Raw genomic sequence first — 15183 nt, 5'->3', positions numbered from 1 at the left:
CAAGCGAGTGAAAATCGGATTGGCTTTAACCCCTTCCATCTACCACCTTCTTTGGCTATCCGGGATTCCTCTCACTCCCACCCACACACACACACACAAACACACAGCTATAATCTGGGGTGTTTTTTCGCTCTCAGCAGAAACCCTAGAGAGCCTCGGTCTGACCAATCCTGTAATTACAGCATCTTTAGAATCTCATCCAAGAGACACAGGCGGCCTCACAGACACGGCCTGGTTAAGGATTCCTAAGAATGGATTTTCTAGGGCCTCGGAACAAGGTGGAGAAACATGAGGGGCGTGTCAGCGACTTAAATGTGGTCCAAAACCACGCAACACGAGCTGGTAGATTTTCTGGCTCTGGTTTCAGGAGCAGATGTTAGAAGAAATGTGAACGTCACTATTGTTTAGGAACGGAATTGTTTTGGGTGACTCTGCTGACGTTGAGTAATTACGGCTTCTATTTCAGTGAGCAAAACAAGAGCATTGGCTGTTGTTTTGGAGACAAACATGTACCAAAGCTCGGACATTCAACTAGAACCATTCCAAGCAGAAAGACGGATCATCTACCTAAGACATTTTGGATCAAACTTCAATGTTGGTTGGTGTTTGGGAGCGAGTCCACACAAAGAGCAGACATAGGCAATGTGAGACTCCCGCAAACGCTACACAGAAAAGCCCAAAAGACGTTCAAAACCAAGAACCTTCTAGTCCCACAATGCCATTTTAGACACCATAATAAGTGTGGTAGATGTGAAATATTTTAAGGTTGCAACGGCATGCATTCTCTTTTGAGCTGAGCTCAAAAACAGAACCAGATTGAACAGTGGACAGAAAGGCAGCCATTATTTGTATCGATCGCACCTGCAGTAACACAAAGCGGCAATGTATCGCCACTATTACCCATTTTTAGTGACATCCGTTTTGTACATAAAACCTCACTGACGGTATCCATGACGATTGGTCATCATTATCAAACTGTTACATGTTCGAAAGGCCAATATGTTTACATAACATATTGTTATTAGGCCCTAAGATGGGTCTGTGATTTGCAGCAACATTTACTTCAATTAGAGATGTCCGATAATATCGGACTGCCGATATTATCGGACAATAAATGCTTTAAAATGTAATATCAGAAATTATCGGTATCTGTTTCAAAATGATCGGTATCGGTTTAAAAAAGGAAAATGTATGACTTTTTAAAACGCAGCTGTGTACACAGACGTAGGGAGAAGTACAGAGCGCCAATAAACCTTAAAGGCACTGCCTTTGCTTGCCAGCCCAGTCACATAATAGCCACGGCTTTTCACACACACACAAGTGAATGCAAGTATACTTGGTCAACAGCCATACAGGTCACACTAAGGGTGGCCGTATAAACAACTTTAACACTGTTACAAATATGCGCCACACTGTGAATCCACACCAAACAAGAATGACACATTTCGGGAGAACATCCAAACCGTAACACAACATAAACACAACAGAACAAATACCCAGAACCCCTTGCAGCACTAACTCTTCCGGGACGCAACAATATACACCCCCCGCTACCCGCTACCCCCTACCCCCACACACACCTGAACCCCGCCTCCCCAAACCCCGCCCACCTCAACCTCCTCATGCTCTCTCAGGGAGAGCATGTCCCAAATTCCAAGCGGCTGTTTTGAAGCATTTAAAAAAAATAAATGCACTTTGTGACTTCAATAATAAATATGGCAGTGCCTGGTTGGCATTTTTTCCAAATAACTTGAGTTGATTTATTTTGGAAAACCTTGTTACATTGTTTAATGCATCCAGCAGGTACATCACAACAAAATTAGGCATAATAATGTGTTAATTCCACGACTGTATATATCGGTTGATATCGGAATCGGTAATTAAGAGTTGGACAATATCGGAATATCGGCAAAAAAGCCATTATCGGACATCTCTAATTTCACTGCATTATTTTTTTTTTCTACACTGTCACACAAGATCCTACCTACAACAAAAATGCCAGTTTCCCAAAATCTGCAGTAAGAAAAAAGGTATTTTATATTTTCAGCCTAAAATATATACATAAAACACTTTTGTTATTTTTATTTTGGGGATGTTAGCGCTGTGGTGCAGGGATATCTATATCTCGAAAGCTAAGAACCGAAGGGCCTCCTTACACTATTATTCTTATTTTGTATATTCCGGAGAACAAACATCCACAACAGCAGTGATTCTCCATATGTGGTACTGTGCCAAAAGAATCACATGTTTAAAGTACAGTGTTTTATTGCACTATATTCAAACACAGTGTTACTGTTCAAACTACAGTATGTGTAGTGTTACAGTGGCCAAAAAAATAGATATACCGTATTTTTCCGGAGTATAAGTCGCTCCGGAGTATAAGTCGCACCGGCCGAAAATGCATAATAAAGAAGGAAAAAAACATATAAGTCGCACTGGAGTATAAGTCGTATTTTTGGGGGAAATTTATTTAATAAAACCCAACACCAAGAATAGACATTTGAAAGGCAATTTAAAATAAATAAAGAATAGTGAACAACAGGCTGAATAAGTGTACGTTATATGAGGCATAAATAACCAACTGAGAACGTGCCTGGTATGTTAACGTGACATATTATGGTAAGAGTCATTCAAATAACTATAACATATAGAACATGCTATACATTTACCAAACAATCTGTCACTCCTAATCGCTAAATCCCATGAAATATTCTTCCTCGGTGTCGCTTCTAAACAACTCTGCCAACTCCAAAGGTAGACAATGCGCCGCTTCCTCTTTCCGTTTTCTGCTGCATATTTCACTACGTCCAGCTTGTAATCTGCAGTTTATGATTTCCTTTTCAGTGCCATTTTTGTTCAGCCCTTCTCAGTTTTTATAAGTTACCGCCAATGTTGAAATGATCCATTTTCATAGGTACGGAAGTAGTAGCAGGTAGCATCTTTTTTTTCACAATGCACTTCTGCCATGACCCACAATGCACTTCTGCCATGCCCCGCCGAATTTTTATTGGTTGACGTGTGTGTGACGATTGCTGATATACGCCTAGTCTCTTACGTAAAATAGATAAATAATATTATTTGATATTTTACAGTAATGTGTTAATAATTTCACACATAAGTCGCTCCTGAGTATAAATCGCACCCCCGGCCAAACTATGAAAAAAACTGCGACTTATAATCCGAAAAATACGGTACTGTATTTTAATGTTGGTCATTAAGCTGGAGAGCCAACTTTTTTCTGAGGTGGTACTTGGTGAAATATATTTGAGAACTATTGCTCTACAGCAGGGGTGTCAAACGTACATATTCCATTTTCCATGGTGTAGTGATGTTGTAAGGAATAAAATCACAAGTTTGGACCCCAGTACATACTTGCCAACCTTGAGACCTCCGATTTCGGGAGGTGGGTGGGGGGGCGGGGACGTGGTTGGGGGTGTGGTTAAGAGGGGAGGAATATATTTACAGTTAGAATTCACCAAGTCAAGTATTTCATATATATATATATAAGAAATACTTGACTTTCAGTGGATTCTAGCTATATATAATTTTATTATATATATATATATATATATTTAAGAGAAATACTTGAATTTCAGTGTTCATTTATTTACACATATACAGGTAAAAGCCAGTAAATTAGAATATTTTGAAAAACTTGATTTATTTCAGTAATTGCATCCAAAAGGTGTAACTTGTACATTATATTTATTCATTGCACACAGACTGATGCATTCAAATGTTTATTTCATTTAATTTTGATGATTTGAAGTTTCAACAAATGAAAATCCAAAATTCCGTGTGTCACAAAATTAGAATATTACTTAAGGCTAATACAAAAAAGGGATTTTTAGAAATGTTGGCCAACTGAAAAGTATGAAAATGAAAAATATGAGCATGTACAATACTCAATACTTGGTTGGAGCTCCTTTTGCCTCAATTACTGCGTTAATGCGGCGTGGCATGGAGTCGATGAGTTTCTGGCACTGCTCAGGTGTTATGAGAGCCCAGGTTGCTCTGATAGTGGCCTTCAACTCTTCTGCGTTTTTGGGTCTGGCATTCTGCATCTTCCTTTTCACAATACCCCACAGATTTTCTATGGGGCTAAGGTCAGGGGAGTTGGCGGGCCAATTTAGAACAGAAATACCATGGTCCGTAAACCAGGCACGGGTAGATTTTGCGCTGTGTGCAGGCGCCAAGTCCTGTTGGAACTTGAAATCTCCATCTCCATAGAGCAGGTCAGCAGCAGGAAGCATGAAGTGCTCTAAAACTTGCTGGTAGACAGCTGCGTTGACCCTGGATCTCAGGAAACAGAGTGGACCGACACCAGCAGATGACATGGCACCCCAAACCATCACCCAACCATGCAAATTTTGCATTTCCTTTGGAAATCGAGGTCCCAGAGAAGACAGGCGAGGCACAGGATCCACGTTGCCTGAAGTCTAGTGTAAAGTTTCCACCATCAGTGATGGTTTGGGGTGCCATGTCATCTGCTGGTGTCGGTCCACTCTGTTTCCTGAGATCCAGGGTCAACGCAGCCGTCTACCAGCAAGTTTTAGAGCACTTCATGCTTCCTGCTGCTGACCTGCTCTATGGAGATGGAGATTTCAAGTTCCAACAGGACTTGGCGCCTGCACACAGCGCAAAATCTACCCGTGCCTGATTTACGTACCATGGTATTTCTGTTCTAAATTGGCCCGCCAACTCCCCTGACCTTAGCCCCATAGAAAATCTGTGGGGTATTGTGAAAAGGAAGATGCAGAATGCCAGACCCAAAAATGCAGAAGAGTTGAAGGCCACTATCAGAGCAACCTGGGCTCTCATAACACCTGAGCAGTGCCAGAAACTCATCGACTCCATGCCACGCCGCATTAACGCAGTAATTGAGGCAAAAGGAGCTCCAACCAAGTATTGAGTATTGTACATGCTCATATTTTTCATTTTCATACTTTTCAGTTGGCCAACATTTCTAAAAATCCCTTTTTTGTATTAGCCTTAAGTAATATTCTAATTTTGTGACACACGGAATTTTTCAATTTTCATTTGTTGCCACTTCAAATCATCAAAATTAAATGAAATAAACATTTGAATGCATCAGTCTGTGTGCAATGAATAAATATAATGTACAAGTTACACCTTTTGAATGCAATTACTGAAATAAATCAAGTTTTTCAAAATATTCTAATTTACTGGCTTTTACCTGTACACACACATAACACTCATCTACTCATTGTTGAGCTAAGGGTTGAATTGTCCATCCTTGTCCTATTCTCTGTCACTATTTTTCTAACCATGCTGAACACCCTCTCTGATGATGCATTCTGCTTCGTCTCCTTGTTGTGTGCGCAGTTGTGCACTGCACTCTTTAAAAGCCGTAGATGTTATTGTCACATATGCATGTACAGTAGATGGCAGTATTGTGCTCTTTAAGAGTGTCACAACATTGCTGTTTACGGCAGACGAACTGCTTTACGGTAGACGAAAACGTGACTGCTGTTGTTATGTGTTGTTACCGCGCTGGGAGGACGTTAATGAAACTGCCTAACAATAAACCCACATAAGAAACCAAGAACTCGCCCTCGATCATTCTACAGTTATAACGTGATTGGGCAGGCACGCTGTTTATATTGTGGGAAAGCGGACGTGAAAACAGGCTGTCGACACGTCACTCAGGTCCGCCTGAATTTCGGGAGATTTTCGGGACAAAATTTGTCCCGGGAGGTTTTCGGGAGAGGCGCTGAATTTCGGGAGTCTCCCGGAAAATCCGGGAGGGTGGCAAGTATGCCCCGGTGTTCTATTTTTACTAGGCTATAATGTCAATGCCAGGAACTGCCAACGTGTGTTAGAACAGGAGCACTCTAGGGTTTTTAGGAATTTGCTCCAAGAAAAATGTTCTCTCAAGTTTTGAACTGTCATTCCCAGGCCGGATTAGGCCCCCGGGCTATCAGTTGAATAGGCCTGTACCTTTGTGTCCTGGGCATGACGTTAAAGTGCATCTGGCAGTGGAGGCTCCTCTATGGGGTCTTGGGGCACTAGGAGGTTAACCCCTTTACTACTGCTACCCCAGGTGGCCCTTGGCAAAGGCCTAGTACCTGACTGCCCCCTAGCCAGGGATACAGTGAAGACCTCAACGGCGGAGCAGGCGGTAGACGGTAGATTTAAGAACTACCACAACGGCTGCGATGGCGGAAGAAGGCTGCAGCAGAAAAGGGTCCCCAGTCGTCTTGGACTCCATGCCACTGGACCCTGACCCGATATCTGTCAAGGATCGTGTGGTGACTGTCTGTGCACCAGTCCTCCCCACGTTAAACTAAGTCACGCACAGGCATCCTCCATAAAGGGATACACCCCTACCAGGAGGATCGTCATACTCGTTCGAGTGACGGCCGATGATGATGAGGCCTGTGTAATAGCACAACACTGTCAAGAGAGGTTGTAAAAGTGGAGCAGTGCATCGGAGACGCTGTACCGCCAATAAAACAGGCGACTTTACAAAAAAAAGATTCTCAGCCTCACACCCTGGCCGAGGGCATCGACGGAACAGTTAAAGCACAATCAGACGGTGATATTACACCTCGAGATGGGAATCCCAAATTAAAAGCCGGGCTGTTTGTCTGCGAGAGAAGATAGCATCAGAGAGCCGCTGAGGCAATGAGGTGTGCAGGGGTGATTTGCCTGCTGAGAGGTGTAAAGAGAGACCCTCTTATCATTCCCCTGAAGCTGAGCAGAGGAGGGGGAACGCTTGTGGAGATGTGGCTGCAATGTGGAGATAACCATGACAAACTTATCCCGCCTCTAAAGCAGACGTTGTGGCGGTTTGCTTTTTATTCATCACTGACTTTTTAGCCGAGTGTTTTGCCGTCCTTGCGGGGGTGGCGGGTGGGGGAAAAAGGCGCCAACACTCACTTGTACATTTTGACGTTAGGCGGAGCGGCCTCTGGAAAGCCGAGCATCCCGCACAGGACTCTGCTGCTGTTGAGAGTCCAGCCCATGTCGCACACCTGCCTCCACCTCCCAGCGTGCTTCACTTCCACCACGCCTTCTGTGACTAAGCTCTTCTTCTTGGTAGCCATGAGGATGGGCCTCAGGCGCACCTCCTCGATCCGAACCTTACTGTGACCCTGATCGGGGTAAGTCCGTAACAGGCAACGTTACCAAAATATACACTTTGAGTAGTGTTAGCGAGTGGGTGTGTGCGGCCATACCTGGTTAAGGTATTGCCTCTCGATGATCGGGACCTCGTATGCGTGTCCGTTACCATAGTAACCATATCCAATGCGTCTGCGGGTGGTCACGAGGCCTTGCAACTGGGGGGCGGGACCGCCATGGGTCCTGTTGGCGTTGCTTCGGTCTATGATGCTTGTCTGCGCTTGCCTGCGCTCAGCGGTGCACAGCACCCCCAAGTCTTCAGCGTGTTTACAGTCATTCACTCCCCAACCGCTGTGTTTGCAGTCCTTTAAGGACTTCTCCGAACCATCGCAGTGAACATTGTCCATCCATATGGGGCCTTGAAGAAAGGAGGAAATTCAATATATCACAAAAGTGAGTACACTTCAGGGTAACAAATAGTTTCTTGATTTTAAAGGGGAACATTATCACCAGACCTATGTAAGCGTCAATATATACCTTGATGTTGCAGAAAAAAGACCATATATTTTTTTAACCGATTTCCGAACTCTAAATGGGTGAATTTTGGCGAATTAAACGCCTTTCTAATATTCGCTCTCGGAGCGATGACGTCACAACGTGGCGTCACATCGGGAAGCAATCCGCCATTTTCTCAAACACCTTGTCAAATCAGCTCTGTTATTTTCCGTTTTTTCGACTGTTTTCCGTACTTTGGAGACATCATGTCTTGTCGGTGTGTTGTTGGAGGGTGTAACAACACGAACAGGGACGGATTCAAGTTGCACCAGTGGCCCAAAGATGCAAAAGTGGCAAGAAATTGGACGTTTGTTCCGCACACTTTACCGACGAAAGCTATGCTACGACAGAGATGGCAAGAATGTGTGGATATCCTGCGACACTCAAAGCAGATGCATTTCCAACGATAAAGTCAAAGAAATCTGCCGCCAGACCTCCATTGAATCTGCCGGAGTGTGTGAGCAATTCAGGGACAAAGGACCTCGGTAGCACGGCAAGCAATGGCGGCAGTTTGTTCCCGCAGACGAGCGAGCTAAACCCTCTATGGACCCTAGCTTCCCTGGCCTGCTGACATCAACTCCAAAACTGGACAGATCAGCTTTCAGGAAAAGAGCGCGGATGAGGGTATGTCTACAGAATATATTAATTGATGAAAATTGGGCTGTCTGCACTCTCAAAGTGCATGTTGTTGCCAAATGTATTTCATATGCTGTAAACCTAGTTCATAGTTGTTAGTTTCCTTTAATGCCAAACAAACACATACCAATCGTTGGTTAGAAGGCGATCGCTGAATTCGTCCTCGCTTTCTCCCGTGTCGCTGGCTGTCGTGTCGTTTCGTTGGTTTCGCTTGCATACGGTTCAAACCCATATGGCTCAATAGTTTCAGTCTCTTCTTCAATTTCGTTTTCGCTACCTGCCTCCACACTACAACCATCCGTTTCAATACATGCGTAATCTGTTGAATCGCTTAAGCCGCTGAAATCCGAGTCTGAATCCGAGCTAATGTCGCGATAGCTTGCTGTTCTATCCGCCATGTTTGTTTGTGTTGGCTTCACAGGAAAATGGACGGGTGGTTAAAATCAGGCACTTTGAAGCTTTTTTTAGGGATATTGCGTGATGGGTAAAATTTTGAAAAAAACTTCGAAAAATATAATAAGCCACTGGGAACTGATTTTTAATGGTTTTAACCATTCTGAAATTGTGATAATGTTCCCCTTTAAACGATTCTCGAATCAAAATCAATACTCTTTTAATAACATTGGGTGCCAGTACTGTGATTAACTGCATTCCTCTATGAAATAGTTAAACAGCTCTGATAAATTTCTATATTACTTAAAAGAAAACTGTTAGTTTAATAAAATGCTTCCAAACATTTACTAAAGTCAAATAAGGAAACAAGAGAAGTATCCAACATTTCTCTTTTCTAAAGTAGATCTGTACAGCAGATATGATCCTCTACATCCTATGTGTCAAAGTCAAAGCCCAATGAATGATTTGTGGCCCCCAGCCTGCTGCTGTTTTGGACGCACCAATACTCCATCCGTGTTGGCGCTAGGAATTTTCAAAATGGGGTCATAAAAATCTATGCAACATTTTGACCAGAGAACCACCATTACATGTTATGTAGACCACAAGGAAGTAAATAGAAAATAGACCATTCATCGGCAGTGCGCCTTATATTCCGGTGCGCCCTATGGTCTGGAAAATACAGTACTCTAAGGCAGTGTTTTTCAACCTTTTTTGAGCCAAGGCACATTTTTTGCGTTGAAAAAATCCGGAGGCACACCACCGCCAGAAATCGTTAAAAAACGAAACTCAGTTGACAGTAAAAAGTTGTTGTCGCAAATGTCGGATATGAATTCAAACCATAACCATAACCAACCATGCATCACTATAGCACTTGTCTCAAAGTAGGTGTACTGTCACGACCTGTCACATCCCGCCGTGACTTAGTTTGAGTTTTTCGGTGTTTTCCTGTGTGTGGTGTTTTAGTTCTTGTCTTGCGCTCCTATTTTGGTGTTGATTGTCATGTCATGCACGGATGTACTTTGTGGACGCCATCTGCTCCACACGCAGTAAGTCTTTGCTGTCGTCCAGCATTCTGTTTTTATTTACTTTGTCGCCAGTTCAGTTTTAGTTTCGTTCTGCATAGCTTTCCCCAAGCTTCAATGCCTTTTCTTAGGGGCACTCACCTTTTGTTTGTTTTTAGTTTAAGCATTAGATACCTTTTTACCTGCACACTGCCTCCCGCTGTTTCCAACATCTACAAAGCAATTAGCTACCGGCTGCCACCATATGAAAGAGTATTACACGGTTACTCCGCCGAGCTCTAGGCAGCACCGACACTCAACAACAACACATAATTTGCGGACTATAATTACCGTAGTATAAGTCGCACCGGCCGAAAATGCATAATAAAGAAGGAAAAAACATATATAAGTCGCAAGGAGTATAAGTCGCAATTTTTGGGGCAATTTATTTGATAAAACCCAACACCAAGAATAGACATTTGAAAGGCAATTTAAAATAAATAAAGAATAGTGAACAACAGGCTGAATAAGTGTACGTTATATGAGGCATAAATAACCAACTGAGAACTTGCCTGGTATGTTAACGTAACATATTATGGTAAGAGTCATTCAAATAATTATAACATATAGAACATGCTATATGTTTACCAAACAATCTATCACTCCTAATCGCTAAATCCCATGAAATCTTATACGTCTAGTCTCCTACGTGAATGAGCTAAATAATATTATTTGATATTTTACGGTAATGTGTTAATAATTTCACACATAAGTCGCTCCAGAGTATAAGTCGCACCCCCGGCCAAACTATGAAAAAAACTGCGACTTATAGTCCGAAAAATACGGTACTGGTTTGCAAAAAATATTTTTAACCTAAATAGGTGAAATTAGATAATCTCCCACGGCACACCAGACTGTGTCTCACGGCACACTAGTGTGCCGCGGCACAGTGGTTGAAAAACACTGCTCTAAGGCATGTGCATGTTTAATTGCTATTACACCGTCCCTTGAGAAGACAGAATGTCATAAAAACGGTTGGTAAAAAGCGAGGGCTGTGCACACGGTATATTATTGAGTCATGATTTTTTTTCGGGAAACAGACCACACAAGCGCTCTGAAATGATCCTCATGTCTGACTTCGGCTGGCAGGCTGATTAGGGGGTTGCACCTTAGCGGCGTGTTCAGATGTTCGACACGCACTGTTTTACAAGGCGCCGCCTCTCAAATTCACCCCACGTTCTCTTTAATTTGGATTTAAAAGCAGTCGGAAAGAATGGCCGTGAACCGCAGCGAAGTGTTGCACGACTACGAAAGACGTATGCTGTCATTACCCTTAAACAAATGCCCCCTTTTTTGGGCATGCCATCCTGCAGCCTGCCAGGCGACCTTAGCAATATATCAGCACCCGACACACAAGTCATCTTTGTGCTTTTACGCCGGCAGTTATTTTGAGTGTCTTAATTACTGCTGCTGGTTGCGTTTGGTAAGAAGCCTGGCCTCAAACAGGTCCAATAAAATATGGCACCATAATGAAACACTGATAATGGATGACTGCGCAATTTCTCACAACGTTCACTGCAAAAAGTCAGTGTTCAAAAACAAGAAAGAAAAAACTAAGGTTAGGGGCATTTTACTTGAACTAAGCAAAATTATCTGCCAATAGAACAAGAAAATTTGGCTTGTCAAGACTTTCCAAAACAAGTAAAATTTGCTAACCTCAATGAACCCAAAAATACCTTAAAATAAGTATATTCTCACTAATAAGTGCACTTTATTTGGTAGAAAAAACAAATATGAGACCTTTTTTCTCAATATGTTGAAAAATATTCTTAAATTAAGTAAATACTAGTGCCATTATCTTGACATAATGATATGCGCTCGGCATTACATTTCTTGAAACCAGCAAACTTATACTAAAAACTAGTTTATTTTTCTTAATGGAAAGGCAACAAGGCAACCGCTTGTTACTCTCGGGGTCTACCAGCCGCTCAGGCAAATCATATTGTCTAAAAATGCATTTTCCCATTGATAACATGACATCATCGCGCCAAGTGTGTGCTCTTTCAGTCAATTAGTGCGCAAGGAATAATATATATATAGCAGCCCGGGGACCGGGCTGTAAATATATATATATATATATATATATATATATATATACACACACACACACACACACACACACACACAGGTAAAAGCCAGTAAATTAGAATATTTTGAAAAACTTGATTTATTTCAGTAATTGCATTCAAAAGGTGTAACTTGTACATTATATTTATTCATTGCACACAGACTGATGCATTCAAATGTTTATTTCATTTAATTTTGATGATTTGAAGTGGCAACAAATTAAAATCCAAAATTCCGTGTGTCACAAAATTAGAATATTACTTAAGGCTAATACAAAAAAGGGATTTTTAGAAATGTTGGCCAACTGAAAAGTATGAAAATGAAAAATATGAGCATGTACAATACTCAATACTTGGTTGGAGCTCCTTTTGCCTCAATTACTGCGTTAATGCGGCGTGGCATGGAGTCGATGAGTTTCTGGCACTGCTCAGGTGTTATGAGAGCCCAGGTTGCTCTGATAGTGGCCTTCAACTCTTCTGCGTTTTTGGGTCTGGCATTCTGCATCTTCCTTTTCACAATACCCCACAGATTTTCTATGGGGCTAAGGTCAGGGGAGTTGGCGGGCCAATTTAGAACAGAAATACCATGGTCCGTAAACCAGGCACGGGTAGATTTTGCGCTGTGTGCAGGCGCCAAGTCCTGTTGGAACTTGAAATCTCCATCTCCATAGAGCAGGTCAGCAGCAGGAAGCATGAAGTGCTCTAAAACTTGCTGGTAGACGGCTGCGTTGACCCTGGATCTCAGGAAACAGAGTGGACCGACACCAGCAGATGACATGGCACCCCAAACCATCACTGATGGTGGAAACTTTACACTAGACTTCAGGCAACGTGGATCCTGTGCCTCTCCTGTCTTCCTCCAGACTCTGGGACCTCGATTTCCAAAGGAAATGCAAAATTTGCTTTCGTCAGAAAACATGACTTTGGACCACTCAGCAGCAGTCCAGCTCTTTTTTTCCTTAGCACAGGTGAGACGCTTTTCGCGCTGTTTCTTGGTCAACAGTGGCTTGACACGAGGTATGCGGCAGTTGAAACCCATGTCTTTCAAGCGTCTCTTGGTGGTGGATCTTGAAGCACTGACTCCAGCAGCTGTCCACTCCTTCTGAATCTCCCCCACATTTTTGAATGGGTTTTTTTTCACAATCTTGACCAGGGCGCGGTGATCCCTATCGCTTGTACACTTTTTCTGACCACAGTTTTTCCTTCCCTTTGCCTCTCCATTAATGTGTTTGGACACAGAGCTCTGAGAACAGCCAGCCTCTTCAGCAATAACCTTTTGTGTCTTTCCCTCCTTGTGCAATGTGTTGATGGTTGCCTTTTGGACAGCTGTCAAATCTGAAGTCTTCCCCATGTTTGTGTAGGCTTCAGAACTGGACTGAGAGACCATTTAAAGCCCTTTGCAGGTGTTTTGAGTTAATCAGCTGATTAGTTTGTGGCACCAGGTGTCTTCAAAATTGAACCCTTACACAATATTCTAATTTTGTGACACACGGAATTTTGGATTTTCATTTGTTGCCACTTCAAATCATCACAATTAAATGAAATAAACATTTGAATGCATCAGTCTGTGTGCAATGAATAAATATAATGTACAAGTTACACCTTTTGAATGCAATTACTGAAATAAATCAAGTTTTTCAAAATATTCTAATTTACTGGCTTTTACCTGTATATATATATATATATATATATATATATATTATATATATATATATATATCCCATGAATCTTATACATCTAGTCTCTTACGTGAATGAGCTAAATAATATTATTTGACATTTTACGGTAATGTGTTAATAATTTCACACATTAGTCGCACCTGAGTATAAGACGCACACCCCGGCCAAACTATGAAAAAAACTGCGACTTATAGTCCGAAAAATACGGTACATAAAGCACTTTTTATTTTTGGGATGTTAGCGCTGTGGTGCAGAGAGCTGGTATATCTTACTGAGATAATTTAGGACCAAAACACTTAAAACAAGTAAAACACTAACATAAAATCTGCTTAGTGAGAAGAATTATCTTATCAGACAGAAAATAAGCAAATATCACCCGTATTTGAGATATTTCATTTTACTTAGATTTCAGTGTTGTGCTTCCATTGCAGGAATGGCAACGGCGTGTCTCAACCAGTGTTTCCTCACCTTGTCCTTCTCCATACTTGGCACTGTGCGCCCACGTGATGCCTCCCTGGAAGCCCATCTCTCGACACACAACGTTGGCCAGGTTGATGTCCACCTCGTCGTCACACACCGTCCCCCAGGTGTTGTTGTGCAGCACCTCCACGCGACCCTCGTGAGGCTCCCGGGCAAAGTTCCCCGCCAGACGCACCTTGGCGACAGGTGCACGTGGAGCCCGGCGACGATGACCGGAAGTGGGGCGTCTGGGCTCAGCGCTCACAATGGAGGAAAAGGACAGGAAGAGGAGGAGGAGGAGGAAGCAGCCGGAGCAGAGGGTCATCTTGATGGAGAGGAGGGGGTCTGAGGATGAAGAAGGTAAAACACTAAATAAGACATTTGGGATGTATTGATTACTTATATAAAATAAAATAATTATTGTTTAATCTACATGTTTTATTCATGAAGAATACTTTTACTTCAAATTATGAAGGAATAAACTTCCCGGCAGGCACAAGACATTAAAACAACGTTAAGAACTTGTTGAATTAGGTCCTGACATTGAGCAACTCAAACATAACGTTGAAACAACATGCTTTTTGACGACGTTTAATCAATGTTGGGTTCTGACGGTGGTTTGACCATTGAATTTGGGTCATTTCCCAACCAATATTCTACAACACAAATACAACATGCTTTTTGACAACGTTTATTCAATGTTGGGTTCTAACATTGATTTGATCATTGACATTTAGTCATTTCCCAACTAATTTCTCAATTTACAAACAACTATTTTGCAATGTTGTTTCAACGTCACTTTTAAAGGACATGTATGTATAATCAACGTTGTATCAATGTTTTGTGCCTGCTGGCTTTTATATAAGACACTGATTAAAATGCCTGCCCTAAACCAGCGATTGTCAAACTGTGGTACGTTTAATAATTATTATACCTCATTATATTTCATGATCAGGCCATATAGTAGAAATCAGCATGTTGCTTTATTTTTTATAATTAATTTAAAATAAAAAATGTATTGTTTGGGTATACAATTATTTCATTATTATATTAGCTATGTTAATAATATATTCAAACAAAAGGTAAAAAGATTTTTGTGACTTTTTAATTGTAATAATCACCATATTTCATAATCAGGCTAAATAGCACTGTAAAAATTAGTGTTTCATTATTTTTAGAATTGTTTTATTACTATTTTTGCTACATTGGTATTGTTTGGGTATAAACTTTATTCATCATTAATTAGCT

General features: G+C 41.8%; 1 protein-coding gene across 1 annotated transcript in view; it reads right to left on the bottom strand.

Annotated features, from left to right (window-relative positions):
- Positions 1-14043, bottom strand: part of loxl4 (lysyl oxidase-like 4) — a 73340-nt gene extending 59297 nt beyond the window's left edge. Inside the window, exons 1-3 of the mRNA XM_072915672.1 lie at positions 13945-14043; positions 7203-7504; positions 6904-7118 (exon numbers count right to left, since the gene is read on the bottom strand). Coding sequence (XP_072771773.1) covers positions 6904-7118; positions 7203-7504; positions 13945-14002 — 575 coding nt within the window. The 5' untranslated portion in view covers positions 14003-14043. The remainder of the gene's footprint in view (positions 1-6903; positions 7119-7202; positions 7505-13944) is intronic.
- Positions 14044-15183: the final 1140 nt, after the last annotated feature.

This window comes from Nerophis lumbriciformis, linkage group LG02 (genome assembly GCF_033978685.3).
Source record: "Nerophis lumbriciformis linkage group LG02, RoL_Nlum_v2.1, whole genome shotgun sequence".
NCBI lineage: Eukaryota > Metazoa > Chordata > Actinopteri > Syngnathiformes > Syngnathidae > Nerophis > Nerophis lumbriciformis.
Note: the sequence above shows the minus strand (reverse complement) of the source record. Positions and strands in the feature narration are given on the sequence as shown.